The sequence below is a fragment of the Somniosus microcephalus genome, chromosome 8 (genome assembly GCF_052327205.1).
Source record: "Somniosus microcephalus isolate GS21.2 chromosome 8, FLI_Smic_1.0, whole genome shotgun sequence".
Classification (NCBI taxonomy): Eukaryota; Metazoa; Chordata; class Chondrichthyes; order Squaliformes; family Somniosidae; genus Somniosus; species Somniosus microcephalus.
The window spans coordinates 79,671,055-79,697,079 of record NC_140994.1 but is presented as its reverse complement, the minus strand read 5'-3'; the positions used below and the strand labels follow the sequence as shown (position 1 = coordinate 79,697,079).

The 26,025-nt window shown below is 48.0% G+C and overlaps 1 protein-coding gene across 2 annotated transcripts in view; it reads right to left on the bottom strand.

Moving 5' to 3' along the window:
• Window positions 1-26,025, bottom strand: part of LOC147113661 (protein bicaudal C homolog 1-like) — a 332,983-nt gene that overhangs the window by 21,059 nt on the left and 285,899 nt on the right. The window contains exons 9-17 of one of the 2 annotated variants that reach the window (XM_085994910.1): window positions 25,553-25,684; window positions 22,982-23,171; window positions 20,348-20,547; window positions 17,947-18,085; window positions 16,531-16,687; window positions 14,299-14,479; window positions 8,237-8,276; window positions 6,877-7,031; window positions 1,911-2,055 (exon numbers count right to left, since the gene is read on the bottom strand). In XM_085994910.1, coding sequence (XP_085851036.1) covers window positions 1,911-2,055; window positions 6,877-7,031; window positions 8,237-8,276; window positions 14,299-14,479; window positions 16,531-16,687; window positions 17,947-18,085; window positions 20,348-20,547; window positions 22,982-23,171; window positions 25,553-25,684 — 1,339 coding nt within the window. The remainder of the gene's footprint in view (window positions 1-1,910; window positions 2,056-6,876; window positions 7,032-8,236; window positions 8,277-14,298; window positions 14,480-16,530; window positions 16,688-17,946; window positions 18,086-20,347; window positions 20,548-22,981; window positions 23,172-25,552; window positions 25,685-26,025) is intronic. The other variant, XM_085994911.1, reaches the window with a different exon arrangement.

Here is a 26,025-nt window from a genome sequence, read left to right as displayed (position 1 = left end):
CAGTAGGGAGCTAAAGTCTGGGCAAGGGAAACACAACTTAAACAGTGGAACAAACAACTAACAACTTCCATCCTGCCCTCACGCCCAAATTCACGGGAGAGAAAACAGCTTAGACATTTTTATCTCCACACAAACGTCAAATAATTAAATTCAGCATTCCAAGATCGCACTTGCCATAACGTGGATTCAGTCACTTGCAGGGTAGGTAGGTCGCTAGCTATGTTTGCTATCTTACGGCAACAACGCTCAAACTGGAAGAATGAGATTTAATGGACTGTACAAATAGTTCACCCACTTCGAGCTGATGAAAGGATCGAGCGTAGCAAGGGAAACCCGCTGAAATTACACTTAGCAACTGCTTTGATGCCAGAAATATGAGTTTCAGGAAATGATGGACTTGATGATATCATGCACGCCAGTGCTGCCAAACAATGGGCGGCCATTTTTTGGGGGGGGCTACATAAGGAATGCTTTACCCTGCATCCAGATCAAGATATATCTGAACCCAAGGCTCCAAACCCCAGGTGGGCAGAGGAAACGCTTCAAGGACACCCTCAAAGCCTCCTTGAAAAAGTGCAACATCTTCACCGATACCTGGGAATCCCTGGCCCAAGACTGCACAAAGTGGAGGAGAAGCATCCGGGAAGGCACCGAACACCTCGAGTCTCTTCACCGGGAGCAAGCGGAAGCCAAGTGCAAGCAGCGCACGTCAACCCAAGCACCCCACCCACCCGCCCCTTCAACCACCGTCTGCCCCACCTGTGACAGAGACTGTAGGTCCCGCATTGGACTCATCAGTCACCTGAGAACTCATTTTAATGTGGAAGCAAGTCATCCTCGGCTCCGAGGGACTGCCTAAGAGAAAAAGAGATTAGGTGCGAAAATATTTCATTTCTCAATATAAATAGTCCTCACACCTCGACCAGCCCAGATAGTGACTTCCAACCCCACATGAAAGTTTTATATACACAGCACAGAGTCCGAATTAGGGAAGTGCCCCATCAGTAGAAGTTACAATAAACTTAATGATGTTAACGGACACAAATAAAGATGTTCTGATAAAATACGCCATTTGCTTCCTTTTACATTTTCAAGAATTACTCCACAGAAATCCCAGGGGATCAGTTCAACCAAGATCAGGAAATGAAAATCTCACTGCATTTTATAGATATAAACACTTCAACATGTTTTATACTGGGATCGGAGCTGGGATTTTATTTTTAAGTCTGCTTGAGGCCCCACACTCAGGCATGCCGGAATATTCTTTATGACTGTTTGACTATCCAGATTACAGGGTTTATTTATAATAAATTTTTCACACAAAGGGTAGTGGAAATCTGGAACGCTCTCTCCCCCAAAACGCTGTGGGGATGCTGGGTCAATTAACATTTTTCGAGATGGAGATAGATAGATTTTTGTTAGGAGAAAAGACAGGTAAATGAAGTTGAGGTACAAGTCAGGCAGGATCTAACAGAATGACGGAACAGGCTCGAGGAGCTGAAAGGCCGATTCCTGTTCCTATATTATGCTGGTTGTGGGGCCACAGTCAGAGGAGGGGTTTCTTCCTCCTGACAGCAGGGAGTTAGGAGCAGAGGAAAAAAGTTAAACTGTAAGGCAAGGGTGGAGGCCATTCTAAAAACGTGAGCTTTTATTAAGCATTGATTCCACCTTTATTGGCTAATCTGCGCTCTTTCACAAAATCTCTGTGACAAAGTCATCCAATACCTGCAGTTTTAACCACCAATCTTTAATAGCAGCTGCGGAATAAATAACATATGGGAGAGTTAAAGAATTAAACAAAACCTTGACTAGAAACACAGTAAACAGCAAGTACAATAATCGATATCCCCTCACAATTACAGCCCATTCTAAAGAGGAAAGTCCTCTGTCTCAATATCTGAAATGCTTACATGGGTTATTGTTTTGCTTAGAGCTGTTGATGGAAGTTGGGAATTCGCCATGAGAGCCATTCCGCTCCCTCCAGTTATCAGAGTCACTGCCGCCCCCGATACACTCCCGACTGTTCGACCGTGAGAGCAACACTGGCGACGATGACTGCAGAGAAAGATCATGGTTAAACGGTGTCCATGCTTCTTCTTCAACACGTGTAAATACTTGGGTGGACTCCTTTAAAGTGCGTCAGAATGTTATCTAAACTGTGCCAAGCTTTGGAAGTCAATAACCCTTACGAACCACTCCCTCCTGTACTTCAGACGTCCATCTCACGGGGTTTGCCCTTCCTGAGGACCGAGTTATAGCTTTCACAAGTTGTGCCTCAGTCTCCAGTAAAACAAACTGCAAAATGGCGACACTGATCCCCTTTCTCAGCACAGAGGTAAAAGCTCCTCAAGCAGCCATTTTGCATTCAATCACAAAGACCAAAAACCACCCATCAGGAGAAGCCACTTCCACAATTCCATTCCTCAGTGGTTAACGTGGGCTGGAAGTGGAGCAGTATGGCATTCTACCTCCAACATAAATCGGCCGCCCGCACGGAGAGGTTAGAACTATTAGGAAAGACTGAACAGGCAGGGGCTCTTTTCTCTAGAAGAGAAGGCAGAGGGCTGATCTGATAGAGGTCTTTAAAGTTATGAAGGGGTTCGAGAGGGTAGTCGCAGAGAAAATGTTTTCACTTGTGGGGGAGACAAGAACTAGGAGGCCATAAATAGAAGATAGTCACTAATAAACCCAATTGGGAATTCAGGAGAAGCTTCTTTACCCAGACAGTGGTGAGAATGTGGAACTCGCTACCACAGGGAGTGGTTGAGGTGAATAGCACCGATACATTTAAGGGGAATCTAGATAAACACATGAGAGAAAGGAATAGAAGGATATGTTGATGGGGTGAGCTGAAGAAGGGTGGGAGGAGGCGCGTGTGGAGGATAAACACCGGCACAGACCAGTAGGCTGAATCTGTGCTGTGAAGTCTATGTAATTCTATGTATTTATCTGCTTGCAGCCTGTGTTCAGCAATCCAGGCTTCAGGTGCAGAGGCCTCTTGCTGTCAGGCTGTAATTACCATAAAGCCAGTCCATGCTCAGTGGCAGTCTGCTGCAATCTCCGGCAAGCTGTTGGAGGCTTCCAACACTGAGATTTGCTCATTTCCTGCAACTGATATGGGGATACAGCCAATCACAGCCCATACCTGCAATACCGCCGGCACCAATCAACATGGCTTAGTAGAGGTAGGGTTGGAAGGTCAAAGAGTTATCTGAACAATAAGTTGCAACAGTTGTTCTAAAGCTGCTGTGGGGCGCGGGTCATAGAGTAGAAGATTAAAAGAGAACGAAATAGGTGGAGAGAGAAGAAATTGAGAACAACACTGAAAGAGACAAAAAAAGAGGCTGATCATTTTGGAGATGAGCTAGGTAAACAGGCTAAAGAGAGAAGCGAGAGACTGAGGGGTGATGGCAGCAAGGGCGAGGGGGCGACGGGAAGGGCGAGGGGGCGACGGGGAGGGCGAGGGGGCGACGGGGAGGGGGCGACGGGGAGGGCGAGGGAGGGGCAGGAGGGCGAGGGAGGGGCGGGCGAGTGGGAGACGGGGAGGGGGAGACGGGGAGGGCGTGGGGGAGACAGGGATGGCGAGACGGGCGAGGGGGAGACGGGGAGGGGGGACGGGGAGGGGGAGACGGGGAGGGGCGGGACGGGCGAGGGGGAGGCGAGGGGGAGACGGGGGAGGGGGAGACGGGCGAGGGGGAGACGGGCGAGGGGGAGACGGGCGAGGGGGAGACGGGCGAGGGGGAGACGGGCGAGGGGGAGACGGGCGAGGGGGAGACGGGCGAGGGGGAGACGGGGAGGGGGAGACGGGGAGGGGGAGACGGGGAGGGGGAGACGGGGAGGGGGAGACGGGGAGGGGGAGACGGGGAGGGGGAGACGGGGAGGGGGAGACGGGGAGGGGGAGACGGGGAGGGGGAGACGGGGAGGGGGAGACGGGGAGGGCGAGACGGGGAGGGCGAGACGGGGAGGGCGAGACGGGGAGGGCGAGACGGGGAGGGCGAGACGGGGAGGGCGAGACGGGGAGGGCGAGACGGGGAGGGCGAGACGGGGAGGGCGAGACGGGGAGGGCGAGACGGGGAGGGCGAGACGGGGAGGGCGAGACGGGGAGGGCGAGGGCGAGACGGGGAGGGCGAGGGCGAGACGGGGAGGGCGAGGGCGAGACGGGGAGGGCGAGGGCGAGACGGGGAGGGCGAGACGGGGAGGGCGAGGGCGAGACGGGGAGGGCGAGGGCGAGACGGGGAGGGCGAGGGCGAGACGGGGAGGGCGAGGGCGAGACGGGGAGGGCGAGGGCGAGACGGGGAGGGCGAGGGCGAGACGGGGAGGGCGAGGGCGAGACGGGGAGGGCGAGGGCGAGGGCGAGACGGGGAGGGCGAGGGCGAGACGGGGAGGGCGAGGGCGAGGGCGAGGGCGAGACGGGGAGGGCGAGGGCGAGGGCGAGACGGGGAGGGCGAGGGCGAGACGGGGAGGGCGAGGGCGAGACGGGGAGGGCGAGGGCGAGACGGGGAGGGCGAGGGCGAGACGGGGAGGGCGAGGGCGAGACGGGGAGGGCGAGGGCGAGACGGGGAGGGCGAGACGGGGAGGGCGAGGGCGAGACGGGGAGGGCGAGACGGGGAGGGCGAGGGCGAGACGGGGAGGGCGAGGGCGAGACGGGGAGGGCGAGACGGGGAGGGCGAGGGCGAGACGGGGAGGGCGAGACGGGGAGGGCGAGGGCGAGACGGGGAGGGCGAGACGGGGAGGGCGAGGGCGAGACGGGGAGGGCGAGGGCGGGACGGGGAGGGCGAGGGCGGGACGGGGAGGGCGAGGGCGGGACGGGGAGGGCGAGGGCGGGACGGGGAGGGCGCGGGCGGGACGGGGAGGGCGCGGGCGGGACGGGGAGGGCGCGGGCGGGACGGGGAGGGCGCGGGCGGGACGGGGAGGGCGCGGGCGGGACGGGGAGGGCGCGGGCGGGACGGGGAGGGCGCGGGCGGGACGGGGAGGGCGCGGGCGGGACGGGGAGGGCGCGGGCGGGACGGGGAGGGCGCGGGCGGGACGGGGAGGGCGCGGGCGGGACGGGGAGGGCGCGGGCGGGACGGGGAGGGCGCGGGCGGGACGGGGAGGGCGCGGGCGGGACGGGGAGGGCGCGGGCGGGACGGGGAGGGCGCGGGCGGGACGGGGAGGGCGCGGGCGGGACGGGGAGGGCGCGGGCGGGACGGGGAGGGCGCGGGCGGGACGGGGAGGGCGCGGGCGGGACGGGGAGGGCGCGGGCGGGACGGGGAGGGCGCGGGCGGGACGGGGAGGGCGCGGGCGGGACGGGGAGGGCGAGGGCGGGACGGGGAGGGCGAGGGCGGGACGGGGAGGGCGAGGGCGGGACGGGGAGGGCGAGGGCGGGCGAGACGGGGAGGGCGGGACGGGGAGGGCGAGGGCGGGACGGGGAGGGCGAGGGCGGGACGGGGAGGGCGAGGGCGGGACGGGGAGGGCGAGGGCGGGCGAGACGGGGAGGGCGGGACGGGGAGGGCGAGGGCGGGACGGGGAGGGCGAGGGCGGGACGGGGAGGGCGAGGGCGGGACGGGGAGGGCGAGGGCGGGACGGGGAGGGCGAGGGCGGGACGGGCAGGCCGAGGGAGGGACGGGGAGGCCGAGGGCGGGGAGGGCGAGGGTGGGACGTGAAGGGCGAGGGCGGGACGGGGAGGGCGAGACGGGGACAACGAGGTCGAGAAAAGAGATAGACTTGGAAGAAAGGTGGGGCAGGTAGATATGGCAGAAGAAAGGGGAGGAAGATGTGGAGAGAGGGAGATGGTGAGGAAGGAGGGACAAATAGGTGGGCAGAAGATGCTTAAAAAAAGATGGAGAAATATGGAAGTCGAGTCTTTGGGGAGGCAGGAGAGAGAAACTGATGGAACTTGCGAGAGCGATGGAAAAAGAGATTGTCCTGTGTGTGTGAGAGAACAGGCACAAGGGAAAGAAGCAGTACCAAGGGTTACGATGGCAGGGTCAGAGGTTACAATGGCAGGGTCAGAGGTTAAACATGGCTGAGGGCGAGTATCCCTTAGCAAATTCCTTTAATCACCAACTAGTAGTATAATAATCCATAAACTGTTTAAGGCCCTTGTGCGGAACTTAACCTCTCAAACTGCATATGCCAAGAATGGGATTATTTAAGGATGCTGAGGCGGTCTTGAGCAAAGTTTAATTTTTGCCATTTTATACTGAAGTCAATGGACATTTAATAAAAACTACTCTTTAGTGTTGTTCCTCAGGCAGTGCTGCATCGCTATAGTCAAGAGTTCAGCTTTGAGGTGAACAATTATGACTGAATCAGCTTTTCACTGAACCCTGTAAGTGTACAGTGTTTCAGAGCTGAGCATGTTTGATTTGCTGAAAGACAATCACAGTTCCAGACCAGAAACTTAAAGAGGAATCTGCTAACAGCTATACACAGAGAGTAATTGGTAACATGTGGCTGGGTTTCTGCCTGAAACAGAGAGTATTCATCACTCTTTCCTGGATTTTGCCATTGTTTACACAGCAAGCAGCTTACTGCATGGGTTTAAAAGCTGTGGGATTCAGCACTTCTCATTTCGCGCTTCCAGCCAGACCTTACAGCCAAGTGAAATATGAAATCTGATATAGATAAATCACTGCTTTCAAAATAAAGACATCATTATTTTTGGACTGTTGTCAAATATTTTATTGCCTGACATCTTGGTTAAATCTGAGTAAAAAGGAATTACGTATCATTGGTATTGAACATAGGATGTGACAAAAGAATTTTCGGCCACATTTGCTGGCTGCGTATTTGTCTCAAGCTAAAACAACAGGCAGTGGCTGCGTAAAGGGACTCCATTTGGAGTAGCGACCATAAAAAGAACAAAAATGCACAGCAGTATAAATTTTTCACTACCTCATATGTAGTTGACATAGTTGGTTTGTAGGACACGTGATTGGCACATCTTAGCTCCTTGATCGTTTCTGCAGGCATCGATTTGGAGAACCCAAGACCACTCCATGTATTTGTTGGGGTCCTTACTTCGGTTACCACTGGTTTCTTCAGCATAGCTGCGTCAAGAAGATAAGATAGTGTCACTAGGAAGGAGATGTCTCAATTCATCCTAACGCACTATTTCTTGGCAACGTAACTTTGGCAATGCGAGCACAAAGCATCTACTCTGAGGACCAAAGCCAAGTGGCCTCACTGAAACTCGAGTTTCCACGGGATATGTACATTGTCGCTGAGTCAAAATCATAGAACTAACAGCATTGTGGAAGCACTTTCACCACAAGGCCTGCAGTGGTCCAGGAGGAAGGCAGCCCACCACGACCTTCACAAGGGCAATAAATGCTGGCCTCAGCAGCAATGTCCACATCCTGAGAATGAATTTTTATAAAAATGACGACGGTAAATATTCTCCAATGGTAACTATTGTTTTTGACAGCTCTTTTTTTAAATGGAATTGCTCAAGAGCATTAAATTAAAAACGATCGCTCAGATCATGAGCTCGAGTCTCATTAACCAGATGCAGATGAGGGAGAATCATATTTCTGAACTTGTTAGTTTTGCTGTCTCCTCCATTTGCACTGGGGTCAACTTCCCAGAACCACTTATAATGTCCGAAAGCTAGAGAAACCGTGCACAAAATGTCACTGTAGCTCTTGGCCAACTATCAAATCACGTTACAGGTGAATTTTGTTTTTTTTTTAACCTCGCCTCCTTTTAGCAGAATTGTGCCGTAATTTCTCGAGCATTCTGCCACGATGTGCAAACTGAAGGAACATCAACTGCTCCTTCTGCAGCTCTCACGATTTATGACCCTTTCGATCACGACACACAGGCTTGTTTTCCTACCCTTTGAGTGAAGCGGCACTAAAAGCATTTACGCAAGTACTACGCAGGATTCACTGCCTTCAATACCCTTGGCATATGAATCATGAACTCAGGAATGTGCGTGGCCATTTACCGTTGCACTATGCCAAGTGTTGGTCATCGCTACAGGCCAGTGAAAAAAAAAGGTAGGGATCTTAGATGCCAATTAGAATTCTGTGCACTCCGCAGCGAGCGGAGAAACAAGAGCTTAAATGTGCTGTTGCAACAGAACCTTTTAAACACATATTGAACAAAGACAATTCAGCACGCATGGTCAGTATGTTTGAGGTAGACTCATTAGCCGCTGCAGAAACTCATAGCAACCACCAGTTTGGAAGAATTGCTTTCTTGAGCTGTTGACAAATAGCAAAAGGTCAGAGGTCACTGTCACACCACATACCTCTGGTTGCCAACAGCTTCTTCTGTTCATAGTCAAAAGCCTGAAAGTGAAAAGGAGACACAATGGCTTAACAACACTCACTGAAATGTCACTCCAACATGACCATTTCTCCAGGGACAAACACTTTGACCATGTTCCATGGTTCTACTGAAGATGGAAACTGGGAAGAGCTAAATAACGTGACAGTTCTGAGATGGAGACTTTGAAAGGTACTAAAATACTCATTCAATACTGACTAATTAGGGTTACATAAGACGAACTGAAAATCCCTCGTAGCATTTCCAGCCCGTGCAAACGTGATAACTAGTCTGAATACATCGGCTTTGCCTAGAAGGAATTGTCTTTTAGCTTTAAGTAGAGTCATTCTCAGGTACATATACCTGGTTGGCTGTTTCCACAGCTTCACTAGATTGATGGGATGGAGCAATTTTGCACTATTAAGAAATATTACGATTCTAGCACATGCAAATTTTCAAACAAACATCAAATTCATTCAAACAGATTTTAAAAACCTCAATCTTAAAAATTAAATACTAAGCCACCATTTTGAATGTGGGTGGGCTACAAAATGATGCCCAAGTGATGTTACCCACCTGCCGAGTGACCCTGGGCAATGTGATTGCGTTTTGAAAACAGGTTTAAAAAGAAACAAGGACTTGCATTTCTATAGCGCCTTTCACAACTTCAGGACGTGAAAAAGCACTTTACAGCCAATTAAGTACTTTTGAAGTGTAGTCGCTGTTGTAACGTAGGAAACGCGGCAGCCAATTTGCGCACAGCAAGCTCCCACAAACAGCAATGACCAGATAATCTATTTTAGTGATGTCAATTGAGGGATAAATAATGGCCAGAACTCCCTGCTCTTCTTCGGAATAGTGCTGTGGGATCTTTTACATTCACCTGAGAGGGCAGACAGAGCCTTGGTTTAACGCATCATCCGAAAGACCGACAATGCAGCACCCCCTTAGTACTGAACTGGCGTGCCAGCCGAGATTACGTGCTCAAGTTTCTGGAGTGGGATTTGAACCCACAACTTTATGACTCAGAGGTTCATTGCCACTTACAGATGGACTTCCCATTGCAGATGGGCTGTGCAGTGAACTCTATGGTAACAGTATTTAAAGCAGCCCAAAATCAGCACAGGGGAAGGGCTAAACTTGAATACTAACATAGAAGATAGGAGCAGGAGTAGGCCATTCGGCCCTTTGAGTCTGCTCCGCCATTCAATGAGATCATGGCTGATCATCCAAATTCAGTACCCTGTCCCTGCCTTCTCCCCATATCCCTGGATCCCTTTAGCCTTAAGAAATATATCCAACTCTTTCTTGAATATATTTAATGAACTGGCCTCCACCGCCCTCTGTGGCAGAGAATTCCACAGGTTCACCACTCTTTGGGTGAAGAAATTCCTCCTCATTTCAGTCCTAAATGGCTTACCCCTTATCCTTAGACTATGACCCCTGGTTCTGGACTCCCCCGCCATCGGGAACATCCTTCCTGCATCTAGTCTGTCCAGGCCTGACAGAATTTTATAGGTTTCGATGAGATCCCCTCTCAATCTTCTAAACTCCAGTGAGTATAAGCCCAATCGACACAATCTCTCCTCATACGTCATTCCTGCCATCCCAGGTATCAGCCTGGTGAATCTTCGCTGCACTCCTTCCATGGCAAGAACGTCCTTCCTCAGGCAAGGCGACCAAAACTGCACACAATACTCAAGGTGTGGTCTCACCAAGGCCCTGTACAACTGCAGCAAGACATCCTTGTTCCTGTACTCGAACCCTCTTGCTACGAAGGCCAACATACCATTTGCCTTCTTAACCGCCTGCTGCACCTGCATGCTTACCTTCAGCGACTGGTGCACAAGAACACCCAGTTCTCTTTGCAATTCCCCTTCTCCCAATCTATTACCATTCAAATAATAATCTACCTTCCTGTTTTTGCCACCAAAGCGGATAACCTTATAGTGCATTTGCCATGTTTCTGCCCAATCACCCAACTTGTCCAAATCGTACTGGAGTTTCACGACATCCTCCTCACAGCATACCCTCCCACCCAGCTTTGTGTCATCTGCAAATTTGGAGATATTACATCCAATTCCCTCGCCCAGATCATTAATATATATTGTGAACAGCTGGGGTCCTAGGACCGATCCTTGCGGTACCCCACTAGTCACTGCCTGCCACTCGGAAAACGACCCGTTTATTCCAACTCTTTGCTTTCTGTCCGCCAACCAGTTCTCTATCCAAGTCAATACCTTGCCCCAATCCCATGTGCCTTAATTTTGCACGCTAATCTCTTGTGGGACCTTATCAAAAGCCTTCTGAAAGTCCAAATACACCACATCCACTGGTTCTCCCTCATCTATTTTATCAGTTACATCCTCAAAAAATTCCAGTAGATTAGTCAAGCATGATTTACCTTTTGTAAATCCATGTTGACTTTGTCCGATCCTGTCACTGCTTTCCAAGTGCTCTGCTATTACATCTTTTATAATTGACTCTAGCATTTTCCCCACTACCGATGTCAGGCTTACCGGTCTATAATTCCCCGCTTTTTCTCTGCCACCTTTTTTTGAATAGTGGGGTAACATTAGTTACCCTCCAATCCATGGGTACTGTTCCAGAGTCTATCGAGTTCTGGAAGATGACCAGCAATGCATCTACTATTTCCAGGGCCACTTCCTTAAGTATCCTGGGATGTAGATTATCAGGCCCTGGGGATTTATCGGCCTTCAGTCCCATCAATTTTCCTAACACCATTTCCCTACAAATACTGATTTCTTTCAGTTCCACCCTTTCATCAGACCCTATGTTCCCCGGCATCTCTGGGAGGTTATTTGTGTCCTCCTTTGTGAAGACAGAACCAAAATATGTATTTAGTTGGTCTGCCATTTCTTTGTTCCCCATTATAAATTCCCCTGATTCTGACTGCAATGGACCTACGCTTGACTTTACCAATCTTTTTCTCTTCACATATCTATAAAAGCTTTTACAGTCAGTTTTTATGTTCCCTGCAAGCTTACTCTCATATTCTATTTTCCCTTTCTTAATTAATCCCTTTGTCCTCCTTTGTTGAATCCTAAACTGCTCCCAATCCTCAGGATTATTGCTTTTTCTGTCCTCTCTTTGGATCTTATGCTATCCCTAATTTCCCTTTTTAGCCACGGTTGAGTCACCTTTTTTGTTTTATTTTTATGCCAAACTGGGATGAACAGATTCTGTAACTCATCCATTCGGTCTTTGAATGTTTGCCATTGCCTATCCACCGTCAACCCTTTGAGTGCCATTCCCCAATCAATCCTACCCAACTCGCTCCTCAGACCATCGTAGTTTCCTTTATTTAAATTGAGGACCCTAGTCTCTGAGTCAACTACTTCATTCTCCATCTTAATGAAGAATTCGATCATATTATGATCGCTCCGACCCAAAGGGCCTCGTACAACAAGATTGCTAATGAATCCTTTCTCGTTACATAATACCCAGTCTAAGATGGCCTGATCTCTGGTTGGTTCCTCGACATATTGGTCCAGGAAACCATCCCGTAAACACTCCAGGAATTCCTCCTCCACAGTATTGTTACTAATTTGGTTGGCCCAATCTATATGTAGATTAAAGTCACCCATGATGACTGCTGTGCCCTTATTGCACGCTTCTTTAATTTCCCTTTTCATGCCATCCCCAACCTCCGCCTTACTGTTTGGAGGTCTATATACCACTCCCACTAACGTTTTTTTCCCCTTAGTATTCCTCAATTCTACCCATCTAAAAAGATTGAACAATTTGGTTAGCCTAAAATTCAATCACTCCTGTTGACAATTTTGGGGGCCGATGGAGAGAAGGGAAATAAAATCGTTCAACCAGGGGATTCATGCCAATGGCTTCAGGCACAATTTAAGGCGTTAACAATCCCAATATTATGGTGATAAAAGCCCAAGTAATCCTCTCAATTTTTTTTCCTTCAGAAATGTCGTCCCTTCTCTCCTGAATGTGGAGACGCAGGTTAGTAGGGTTCCTCCCCCAAAGGGCCATTCAAGGTGTTTAAGCTTATAGTGAGTCTACGCAATTACTCAACCACATGGGCATCACGGTTGAGCCCAACCTTGCCCTCAGCCAATGGCCACATGTGACCTTTTTTCAGTAGACAGCAACCTGGCGATCAGACCAGCTCACTGATTTCATTCACCTTTCTAGCCCAAGGTCACCAAGGGTCAATTGCAAGTCCCCGACTGTGGCCTGGACCTGAAACCAACTAACTGAACACAGACTAGGGACTGAACTTGGACCTTGCCTGGTCTGTATGACCTGGTCTCACATTGGGTAGTGCGATTAATCATTGAGCCATTGGGAGGTTACCGTCATTTTGAAAGTTTAATATTTGTAATACCTGGCTGTTAGGTTCAAAACACATAACCAGATGATCTAGTTGACTCTCAAAGCAGCTCTCTCGAATCTTTAGTAAACCAGTTTGGTTTACAAAGGTCCACACAGGCCACTTTGACTGAAATCGAGTACATACCTATATTTCTGGTTTCTCAGTGAACATTTTTAAATACACAATCAATGCTAGTTAAGCGTTCAGATGCTTGCTAAGCTTCTTAACTCATTTCGTTAAAACAAGCAGTTGTTTAAAGGGAATGTGTTCTCTTGGCAGAGTTCTGTGGGCAATACTGGTTACTAGAACAGTTAGAACATGATGAGGGACTTCAGTTATGTGGACATACTAGAGAAGCTGGGGTTGTTCTCCTTAGAGCAGAGAACGTTAAGAGGAGATTTAACAGAGGTGTTCAAAATCAGGAAGCATTTTGATAAGAGTAAACAAGGAGAAACTGTTTCCAGTAGCAGGTGGGTCAGTAACCAGAGGGCACAGATTTAAAGTAATTGGCAAAAAGAACCAGAGGGGAGGTGAGCAGACTTTTTTTTTTTTTTTTACACAGCGAGTTGTTGTGATCTGGAATGCGCTGCCTGAAAGGGCAGTGGAAGCAGATTCAATGTCAACTTTCAAAAGGTAATTGGATAAATACTTGAAGGGGAAAAATTGCAGGTCTATGGGGAAAGAGAAAGGGAGTGGGACTAATTGGATAGCTCTTTCAAGGAGCCAGCACAGGCACGATGGGCTGAATGGCCCCTTTTTGTGCTGTATCATTCTATGAACAACTTGTGCTGTAAGGCAATGAAGATCACTGCTCTGTGGAAAACCAGCATTACAAAAGATAGTGTACAGCCCAGTGACCAGCCCGATCTGCTGCAGTGTTCCTAATGCATCTACTACAACAACTTCCTGCATTTATATAGTGCCTGTAACATAGTAGAAAGTCCCAACATGCTTCACAGGAGTGTTATCACAACACAATTTGACACTAAGCAACATAAAGAGATATTAGGACAGGTGACCAAAAGCCTGGTCAAAGAGGTGGATTTTAAGGAGCGTCTTACAAGAGGAAAGCGAGGCAGAGAGGTTTAGGGAGGGAATTCCAGAGCTTAGGGCCGAGGCAGCTGAAGGCACAGCCGGCTATGGTGGAGCGATGAAAATTGGGGCTGCGCAGGAGGCCAGAATTGGAGGAGCGCAGAGATCTCAGAGGCTTGTAGAGCTGGATGAAGATACAGAGATAGCAGGGATGAGGCCATGGAGGGATTTGAAAATAAGGATGAGAATTTCAAAATCGAGGTGTTGCCGGACCGGGAGCCAATGTAGGTCAGCGAGCCCAGAGGTGATGGGTGAACGGGACTTGGTGCGAGTTAGGATACAGACAGCAGAGTTTTGGATGAGCTCAAGTTTTTGGAGGGTTCAAGGAGTGTGGCTGGCCAGGAGAGCGTTGGAATAGTCGAGTGTTGGGCTGTAGCCACTCACTCCCAGGGGCCCGAATCAGTTGCGGTGCCCTCTGTGGCGTTAGATTCAGAATCCGAAAGCAGTCTGTCGGAGGTGCTGGAAGGTAAACTCAAGAGGCAACGCAATGAAATCTCTCTGCACAGAGACGCCGTCAGTTCTGCAAACAATCAAGAGGCAAGTGCTGGGTCACGGCATTCTCAGGAGACACTGGTGCTCTGCACCAAGATGCATACCATCATCGCCACTACCTGGATATTTGCATACGCTGACTGTGGAGCAAGTCGCAGTCGCTCAGAGTTCTGTTGGGCGGCAGCAGCTCTTTCCGCTGCCCGCTCGCTCCCAGGGGCCCGCTTATCAGTGGCAGTGCCCTCGGTGGCACCGGAGTCAGAATCTGAAAGCAGTCTGTCGGAGGTGCTGCAAGGCAAAAACCATCCATCAGATTTGGTTTCTTCAAAGAAGTTAATTTTCTAGGTTTACAATCACCTCAGCAAGAAAGACGTGCATTGCACAGAATTACAGAGTCTGCAGCACAGAAACAGGCCATTCCGGTCCAACTGGTCCACGCCAGTGTTCATGCTCCACACGAGCCTCCTCATCTCACCCTATCAGCATATCCTGCTATTCCTCTCTCCCTCATGTGTTTATCTAGCTTCCCCTTAAATGCATCTATGCTATTCACCTCGACTACTTGTGATAGCGAGTTCCACATTCTAACCACTCTCTGGGCAAAGATGTTTCTCCTGAATTCCCCACTGGATTTTTTAGTTTCGATTTTTTTTTCCAGGGAGCAATTAACATTCAGATAAAAATGGTGAAGATTTTTCTTCAGTTCATTCAACCTGTAAGTAAATGCGTTACAAATTCCAGGTCTGCCTTAGGCTTCGCTCGGGTTCGGAGGTGCTGACCCCTCTCGTAAGTCTTATGTTCAGGAGTGCGCCCGTACTGCACAGTGTCTAACTCTAGGACAGCGCAGCATAACAGTAGGACCCCTTGTGATCTGAACGGGATATCGTATCTTTTGCATACACCCTCGTGTGTGCATTTCTCCAATCTTTCAGTAGGTGGATTGAGGACACTTCAGTCAGACGAGGCCACATACGAATCATTAAGCTGCTTTATTTTACAGCCAGCAATTGAACATACAGAGTAACTGTCATAATCAAATCTCACCTTCATCCAACTGACGTCAAGACAAATAATGACAGTATGCCACACTGACCCTTTTAGTGGGCTAAGAAAGATTAATTTTCTTGGACACCTTTTATCTGGAACCCAGTCAGTTATCAAAGCTTAGACCTGCCTGGAACTCACCAACTGACCTCCTCCCCATGCATTCCTCTTGGTTCTGCCTCTTCCTCTTGGACAGAAACTAGCAGCTGATGAGATTTTTTTTCACTCAGTGTTGTCAGGATCTGGAACGCTCTACTTGAAAAGGTGGTGGAAGCCGATTCCATAAATAATTTTAAAAGGGAGTTGGACAGGTACTTGAGGATGAGGAACTTACAGGGCTACGGACAAAAAGCGGGGGGCGGGGGTTATGGGACTAAGCACGACTGCTCTTCCAAAGAGCCAGCACAGGCATGACGGGCTGAATGGCCTCCTTCTGTGATAAGTTTCTACAATTCTATGATCTCAGACCCTCTCCCCATTCGGAGATTGACCAGGAGGACCGTCAATGAAACCCCTCTCCTCCCCAGGTGTGGGTCCTGAGAAACCATGTCCTGCTCTTCCAAAAATAAATGGGGTGATCTCGAGATAATGAGGGTAACTTTAAACTATCCCGCTTGGTGGGAATCTGCCAGGATTGGATTAAACCCCCAAATTCCAACATTCGAAAACTGGTGCATCTAGCTTTAAAATACATCCCACAGCCCATCCTCTGGCTGCTGGTTTAACTTCAAAGTAACATGTTTATAGAAATAGCTTTTCCAAGGTTCCTTTCCATGGGAAAATAATCAAAAATCCTGGAATGCAACAAAAGATGTCTGGGCTCCACATGAAATTATAACCAAGATCAGTCATGTGGAGAGAGGAGCATTTGGCTGTTAGCACTTTTCCCAATAACATAGTGGAATATATGTAAACACCTTCCCCGATGAGAAAAAAATATATATATTTCTTTTATAAAACATAAGGCAGTTTGTCATTTCTCCCTCTGATCAAAACCTTTCATGATTTTGAACACCTCTATTAAATCTCCCCTGAACCTTCTCTACTCGGAGAACAATCCCAGCTTCTCCAGTCTTTCCACATCACTGAAGTCCCTCAACCCTGGTAGAACTCTGGCAAATCTACTCTGCACCCTCTGCAAGGCCTTTTTATATTTGAGTAACATAATATATTCTTATAGTCAGTAGAGCGGTTTGCTCATCACCGTAGCGACCACATGCCCAACAGAGTTCAACAGATGCCAAGTTGCACAGTGTTGGTGCGTTCTGGCTCAAGAGTCCACTAAAAGTGCTTACTGCCGATGGGTGTTCTTGGTGCCCTGCAGCAGCTCCAATGTCTGTCGTTTGGCCACCGACGTGGAGGAACTATTGAGCATCTGCTTCAGTTCATTACTGTTGGCTGAGTGCGAAGGGCTCCTGGGCATGCCCACTTCCACAAAGGCATCATTGGAACCTGTAAAACCAGCGGGGGAAGAAGCTTGAAGCCAAAGCTTAAAATGGCGTTGTGTGCACTACAGCCAACGCAATGCAATGTTAGGGGAACAAGGACCAATTCCGATGAATGCTTCAACACTTGTAAATGTATGAAGTGGAAATTTTAGAACTATTGATATTAGTTTAAATGAAGAATACAACAACGATTTTCTACAGAGTTGATTTATTCCCATCATTAATGGTCAAGCCAATTACTCTTACATGCAGAGGTGGAGTGAATGTGATAGGACTTTTTTGGGGGGGGGGGGGGGTGGGGGAGCGTCCAGATTGGCCGACTTGGCGCAGCAGTCACGACATCGTCCTCCAATGCCGCACTGATGTGCGTGTCGGACTCTAAACGGCAACGTGATCGCGATGGGGAAATTAAAAGTTCAATTAATAAATTATTTGCAGTCAGTTTTGGCAGAGTCCTGACGTACAAAAGTGGCCACCCTCCAAAGTGATTGGGCGGAGGGGTCAGGACCCCCCTTGACACCCCCCCCCGCCCCCCCTTACATGCTTGAATAATTGTATGGTACATTCACGCCACAACTGCGGCATTGGTGCCCAAGGGTGCTATTACGATGCGAGTGCAGCCTGAATCCAGTTCGACCCAGCCTGACATTCCTGGAGGAGAAAGTCTCTCTAATTCTCCTGAGAGTTAGTCAGACCTCAACGCCCAATTCACAGTACCCACGTTTGGCACAGAGGGGGGGAGGGAAGCCAAAATTCTTCGTGCCAACTCTGATCTTGTAGTGTAAGTGGACTCTCAGCTTTGATTCCAACTGACACAGAAGGCGAAGACACAAATAAATGCTGACACACATCTCAATTTAAAGCAGAACAAAATTGTTTGCTGCCCCTGTATTGCATGGTCTGATAGCCAAGTAAAACCCCTGCTGCATCCCAATAACAGAGCTCAGGTGGGATCTTGGACCAGCATCTCGACTGAATCAGTGCGACACGTCCCTTTTCTCACACCAGCCATCTTGTGCCCTGCATAGCGAGGCTGTGAATTTAGTCCCAATTAATGGCAAATGATGCCAGTTTTGTACAGTGCCCACAAGGAACTGGATGGAGACCGTGCAAATTCATTTAAATGTACATAGTTTACCGGTGAAAGAAACTCAGCGGTCCTGGGCTGGATTTGAACTGGGCTCCCAGTGGTTAACAGATGGGTTATCCCCACTGGACCAGCATTAGCGTTCAATAAAATCAGTTTTTCTATTAGTGATTTACCTTCGGCTGGACTGGACTTGCTGGACAGCTGCTCTTGGGGGCTGATCGTACTCTCCCGAGGTACCTCGGAGTGGTTACTGCTCAACACTTTATCTGCTAGACAGGGAGTTGAAATTCTAGTATAAATAGCACTTGGAGGCTGTGAAAACAAAACAGATTAAATCCTCTTTCAGTTTTGCACGTTAGATAGCAAAATACTGCAGAAACCTTTGCGTGCATTGCCATTTATGCACTTGTTTTGTATTGGGGCCATTCAGTGCGGACACACTGTCGTATTCCTACATTACAACAATGATTACAAGTCAAAAATGCTTCATTGGCAATAAAGCACTTTGGGACATCCTGAGGTCATGAAAGGCACTATAGAAATGCAGGTTCTTTCTTTATCTTTCTAAAAGGAAAATCCATTTTGACTGCAGTGCAAGGAAGCAAACCTTCTCGCCGGTGCCACTGATAATCTGCCGGTGATGCTTCAACAACCCGCCGGTGATGCTTCAACAACACAACAGTCTCTTGTCTTGTCTTTCAGTTTGAAAGCAACTTGACTAATCCAGGTAAAGACTAGGGCTTCAAGTGTTGCTGTTCCTCATGAGATCAGGAATCCAACATCAAGGTTGAACCACTTTTACAGAATATGCTGTTGATATTCCTAACTGATCGGGGTTTCCCTACACTGGAGACCATGGATAATCTTCTATAATCTGTTCAGTTTTGCTCTGGGTAATTTTATGTTTATGTTTTATTAGTCCCTGTAAACAGTTGGACAACAGATTATTCACGCTAATTAATAGCATCTCATCATCCAAAGCAAAAAGAGAGGGACACTGTTTTAAGAAAATCCACCTGAGCACTAATAATGTTTCATTCTATAACCATTATTACAAACACAGCTACCCAGTGGGGGCCCTGACAGTGAGCTACACAAACCAACAAAAGGTCAAGGTTCAATCGCTAAACTGTGCTGATTTAGCTGAACTCAGAACAGTTGTCGGGTCATTATACTTGAATCAGCAAATGTTCCTGCTCGTGTTAGCTTGGCTCAATTGCTTAAAATATTGCCTCTAAATCAGAAGGTTGTGGGTCAGGACTCGAGCACAAGGTCTAGGCTGACGTACTAGTGCAGTACTAAGGGAGTGGTGCCGTCTTTTGTTTGAGTCATTAAACCGAGGCCAGTCTGCCTCTTCAGGTGGATGTTAAATATCCCACAGCACTACTTGAAGAAAAGTAGGGCATTCTCCCCGGGTCCTGGCCAAAATTCTTCTCTTGACCAACACCACCTAAAACAGATTAACTGGTCATTTATATCATTGCTGTTCGTGGGACCTTGCTGTGCAGAAATTATTGCAACAGAGAATACACTTCAAAAGTAACTCAGTGGCTGCAAAGCACTTTGGGACGTCCTGAGGGCATGACAGGTTATATATAATTGTAAGTTCTTTATTTTGTTTCTTCTCTTTAACCTTGCGTATCTTTTTTTTTACATCTTTGTGGTTCTGATTTTCTCTATCACTTTCTATCTATCTCTACCAGTATCAGTGGTTCTGTGTCTATCGCGGTTGCTGAAAGTCCCTTTGCGTCTCTCTTTGCCACTTTCTCTCCCTCTCTGTGCCTGCACTTCTCCTTCACGCCATTGCTAAATACCTGCCAGTGGTTGACATAACTAACTGCACTTCAAAGTAATTCACTGTACATAAAACGTTTTGAGGTGTTTCGGAGAGACACATTATAAAAATGGAAGTATTTTTCCTTTTCCCAGCTTAAGACCAGTCGCTCAGTGAGTGTGTGGACCAGACACAGACTCGATGGGCCGAATGGCCTCCTTCTGTGCTGTACTATTCGATGAGAAACCTCAGAACAGGGTGGTGCCCAGCTGTGATGCTGTTCCCACAAGGTTAAATAGCTGGACTCCCTGATGGCGAACAGTGAGGTATCAGAGAGGGCTGTCGTCACCCCCTGAAACCAGGCCCAACACGAGTCCCGCCTTCAGAAAAATTTACAGCTGTGATGCAAGAGGTGCAAACCTTGAAATTTGAAGAGCTCTCTCAGTACCCACCCAGGGCTGACGACACGATTGAATAAAATCCCTTTTCCTCCAGCAGAGCATTTAACAATCAGGCTGAGTGAGGTCACAATCTCTCAGTAAAACGTTACTTCTAGCTAAAACATTACATATGTCGGGAGCGTGGGGGCGGGCCCGTTGGAGGTCATGTGATGAAACCTCCAGGAATACATCCAATCACGGTTGGTGACCCTAATGACATACAACTTTGGGCTTGAGATGGTTAAAGTTAAATTTCTTATTGATAAAATCCATTAACGCGCTCGACATTCACGAGCTGCGTGCTCTTTATCCTAACCAGCCAGCTCAAACATCGACTCAAACAGCAGCACCTCCCTGTACCTTGACATGGCCGTTGATGCAGGAGGTTGCCGTCTTATCGCTCTCCGGTGACAAGGTGCTGATCTGAATATCCATGGGTGCGAGACCAGGAGGTGGTGATGGTGTGGTCTGGCCGTACCCGTGCAGGCCCGACAGCAAGATACTGGTCAAGGTCGCTTGCGTTGTTGGTGGGATCATGAGGGGAGATACTGTGGAGAAACCTGGGCCAATCAAATAAAAAATAAAATCCATTAACATTTCTCTTATTCTCTAATTTGCTTTTTGAGAGAAGTCCCCTTTATTGATGTTTGGTTGCAGGGTTATAAGTCGATGAAAGATTCCACGCGCCTTTCCCTCGTGTTTGCCAGGACTGCATGTCGCAAAACTGTGCAGCCCCAGCCCGCGATTTTCCATCTGTTCACTTTTAAAGGGATGGAAAGTCTGGTGCTGAGGAGTGCGGAATTCTGGGAATATGCGCTCCCGGAATTTTTACCCCTGAAACTATGAAAGGTGGAACAATTAGAAAAGAATTGTTTGGTCATTTTGTGAGGCAAGGCTCCGATCTAACCCTGCCCGAGGTCGGTGCTCCCATCCAGCAGAGCCCCTCACCGCAACTGGCCAACGTACCCGAGATTCAAAGAAATCCAGTATCGGGTTCTTACAAACGTGGATTTCTTACAACCGCACAGATTTCCGCTTTTTGCCTCAACCTTCACAGCTTGCATTTGACAGATAGTTTAAAGAAATACAAGGCCCGAGCCTCTCTCGGGTACAGTTGACGCCGATTTGCAGCCATATGGACCTATTTAAGGTTTTATACACGTGGGATTAGCTGTGGAATGGTAGTCCGTTTGACATTTGAGTACGGGAGGAATGGATGTGCGCAGTCACCAAGGGGAAACAGAGCAATCATTCCCGGTTCTAATTTTATTTTCCAGAAATCCCACTGTACACGTGTTGAACTTTTGCCTCGTCTGTAGCAGTAGATATTTTTCTTTCTGTGTGAAGAAACAGCACCTGAACACTTCCCCCAAACCCAGTGCAGTCAACGAACACTGAAACGCGCTGCCTGAAAGGGTGGAGGTGGCAGAAACCATCATCACATTTAAAAAGTACTTGGATATGCACTTGAAGTGCTGTAAACTGCAAGGCTACGGAGCAAGAGCTGGAAAGTGGGATTAGGCTGGATAGCTCTTTTTCGACCGGTGCAGACATGATGGGCCGAAAGGCCTCCCTCTGTGGTGTAAATTTCTATGGTTCTATGATTCCCCAAACCCAGTGCATCACCAGAACACTTTCCCCAAACCCAGTGCATCACCAGAACATTTCCCCCAAACCCAGTGCATCACCAGGACACTTCCCCCAAACCCAGTGCATCACCAGAACACTTCCCCCCAAACCCAGTGCATCACCAGAACACTTCCCCCCAAACCCAGTGCATCACCAGAACACTTCCCCCCAAACCCAGTGCATCACCAAAACACTTCCCCCTAATGTTTTCCAGTCTCTTGATACCTGTGATCAGTTTCATGCTTTTTCTCAGCACCATTTACAGTGTCCCTGTCCCAGTGACCAAATCTGGGTTTGGTCAGACCAGATCGCTGTGCAGTTTAAGCACGAGTTACCCAGAGTCCTTCTTTACACTGCAGTGACAGCCTCTCATGCAGTACTTTAACAAAAGCTTTTTGGAAATCAGGGTACACATGGAATGTCACAACACAGGAGGAGGCCATTCAATGGGGTTGCTATACTGGATGCCATTATCTCAAAAAAGATCAAGGAGGCTGGTCAGTGCGGATCTTCTGAATCTGTGCTGGCTGCTATTAGATTATCACACAGATCGCCCTCAGGTTTAGTTCTGATAATTTATTCCTTATTTTACTCTGAATTCACAGAAAGCTAATGGCTTTGTAGTGGTTTAGGTTTTCGCACCTTATTTTGAAAATGGCTACCACATTAACTCATTTTCAACCGAGTGGGGAACTGCCCAGTGACCATCAGCACCTCACAAATCTCATCCCTTCACTCTCTTAGTACCCTAGGATAAAGATCATCCATCCCTGGCACTTCATTTGTCTGTATTTAGCCTGCCTAGGACTTGCATCTTCATTGGTGCCAGAGTTCTTGATCCTACTTGGATTATCACCAAATACGGAGGGTGTATTAGTTGGGCCTTCTGGCGTGAGTAACGGTGGTGAAGCAATCATGGAGCATAGCAACTATTTTACGTTCATCCTCGGATTCAGCTACATTAGCACTTTTAGTGTTGTTTTCTCTGACTGTACTGTACCCTTGCTTTCATATCTCCTTCAGCCCCAGAGGTAATGTCCAGCAGCTGAGACCCCATTTCCCTTCCATCATACTGTTAAAGTATTTACAAAAAATTATATTGTAATATAATATTGACAGAATATTTTGAGATAATTGCATCCAATGTAGGGACCCTACCAAATGGCCGCCTCCTGTGCTGTGAATTTGTGATTGTGTGTGTACCCCAAATTATATTCAATTCCCACCCTCCCCCAACTTTTTCAAACAGATAAAAGACAATTTCAGGACTCTGGAAATCTCCCATTGATGAAGATTGTGGACTGTGTACGGAAACAGATCACATGTTGTCTTAGTCCTGCACACTGTACAAAAATATCTCCGTACCTAATCCAGCAAGGCCAAGTCCAGCTGAGGCCAGGATATCGAGTCCGTGACAGGAGAGTCCTATGGGGCAGGTAACTGCCGATGGTATATTTGTCGTCATAGCAACGCCACTGTTTTCCAAACCCAGTAGACACTTTCTTGCTTCATACATATTTACAGCATTTCTTTCCACGCTTTTCACAATCACTGACTGACAAGAGAGAGAGATAATTTCAGGTCTTATACCATTTTAAAATAGCATCCTGGATTTTTTAACATTCTCACACATACGCACAAAGAAATCATAATTGGTATTTTTTTCTTAAATATGCGATGTAGTCCTCAATGTCACAAATGATGGGACACGGGTTCCCACGTCTCAGCCAGACCAATGGAGAATGTGAAGAGGGAGGGATTTGAAACACAATTGAAGCTGAAGAGCATTGCTCCACACGTTCCAGAGAATGTCAAAAAGGCACAGCCACCAGATACTCTTGGGATTGGAAGTTGGTGCTCGTTGCCAGGACATTGGGAAGATCAAAAGAGAGGAAGGGGTTTTAAATCCTGAGCCCAAGTAATGAAAAGACATTTTTCCTTTTGCTTAAGGTCCATAAAACAAATCTTCCGCACATTTCTGCACGCAAAATTTAGAAGCTCGAATGTGAAAAATGTACTCGGTAGAACAATTCCTAATTGTTCTACTTTGAATAAGTGAAAGCTGCAGCTGGCCTACATTTAGCTGTTGAGACACAAGTGAGTCAATGATCCTAGCAAAGCACACAAGTATTTGTCAGACATGTCTTGCGACACTTGGAAAATTAATTGCCTCATCAGAAACCACAGAGATTATATTCCACTGAGCCACCAGAATTGCCCTGTGGGTACGCAGGACTATACCTCAAACTACACACACCCATGCGTAGAATTCTTCTTACATGAAGGTTGGAGAAGGTGCACATCATGTCAAGAGCTGTTTGAAGTGGCAGCCATGTAAAATTGCCTGCTCTGCAACCCCTTGGAAAGATGCGTCAGCAAAGTAGCTACTCTCTACGTCACAACAGCATGTGAACAGCACTGTAGCAATCCACGGGAAAATTAGCACGGGCTCTGGGCAGACGGTCATAAGTGTCCATGATTGAAAGAAGTTTGTCTTGTTGCACTAAGTGTATGCTACTGGGAATCAGCAACAAAGGGGCCATTCAGCATTAAAAACAGCCTCCAAAAGACTGAAGATTGAGGTTCGAAGAAATTTCTTTGTGTAGAGAGTTCCTGGAGCATGGAATGCTTTAACCACAGGAAGTAGTTGAGGCACAGACCATTGTACGGTTTAGAGGAAATGTGGATAAATATTCGAAGCTGAGGAATGCAGGAGTATCGGGAAAGAGTGCAGGACAGTGAGATTAGTTTTAGATTGCTCTGGCAAAGAGTAGGCACAGGCATGATGGCCGCCTCCTGTGCTTTCAACATTTCTGGTGCCAAGATGATGATGAGGACATTTTTTTTGTGACATCAAAGCTTTGTGTAGAGACAAATCACTGAACATGGTTGAATTTGCAATTTAAGCAATAATACATTGAAAATGCTCACTCTCAGTGCAAAATCTGCTTTAAATCTCCATCTATTTCTCAGCTTTGTTAATTACCAACAATGCAAAACCTTTGCACTTATCCAGTGGTCAGGTGCAGGTGAAGATATCCTTAGTTTGGCTCCTCTTTGCTCTCCTCCCGCAACCCCGCCCAACACACACTTCCAAAAAATTCAGGAGGTCACACAAGCCCAGATGTTTTGAAAATCCCTCTCGCTCAGTGGGAACGGTGTAAACATTGTGCTCTCACGCCATTTGTGCAATTCTTCCATCATTTGCATTGAAATCAGGAACATGCTAACTGAATCCCAGAGACGAATGTTTGGGCACTGATAACACCAACTCCCGGAGCAGCTGCAAACAGGACTATGTACAGCTGCTCTCAAAGGCAGTAGCAACCTTTAAGAATTAGGCCTAAAGTCCGGTAATGCACAAGGACTCATAAATGCTCAAAACACTCTCCACTGTCCCGCGATTTAATGTCGGGTACCTTTTGACCACTTGCACCCCAGGAAGGATATATTGGCCTTGGAGGGGGTGCAGTACAGATTCACCAGAATGACACTGGGGCTAGCAGGGTTAAAGTATAAGGACATGTTCCATAGACTAGGCTTGTATTCCCTCAAGTAGAGCAGATTAAGGGGTGAGCTAATTGAGTTGTTTAAGATGACTAAAGGATGCGATAGGGTAGATAGAGAGAAACTATTTGCTCTGGTGGGAGAGTCCAGAACAACGGGGCACAACCTTAAAATTAGAGCCAGGCATCAGGGGTGATGTCAGGAAGCACTTCTTCACACAAAGGGTCGTGGAAAGCTGACTGAATGGCAGAACAGGTTCGAGGGGCTGAATGGCCTACTCTTGTTCCCAAGTTCTTTCCATTCATTCGAATCCTTGTGCTTGACATCCTTCCTCCATCTTACACGCAGTTATTTAAATCTTATTAGACCAGATGAGTAAAGCAAACATGACCTTGGTAAAAAGAGAGAAAGTTGATCTGTACTCAGTACCTTACTGGGCTGCTTGGGCTTTGGCTTGATGCTAATGAAGACATCCAGCTGCTCCATTAACTGAGTGATCCGCTGTGGTTCTACTTCAATGTCTTCCTTCATATCAAACATCAACACAAGAGGGAGACAACCCTGGAGCACAGCATTATCAAAAGGGTAAGTGCATAGATATTGTACCAAGAACTCATCTCCATTATGCAAACTGTTGCCAACATTATGGAAAAGAACAAACCTAATCATAGTTATTTTTGTTGGTTTAGACACACTCTTACTCGTTAAGTACACCGCTGCGCACCACTTGTGCTCAGTTTCATGAAGCATTTCCTGGCACTACTTCAGCAGCAAACTTACATTTACAACAAAAACAACAACTTGCATTTATATAGCGCCTTTAACGTAGTAAAACGTCCCAAGGCACTTCACAGGAGCATCATCAGACAGAATTTGACACCGAGCCACGCAAGGAGATATTG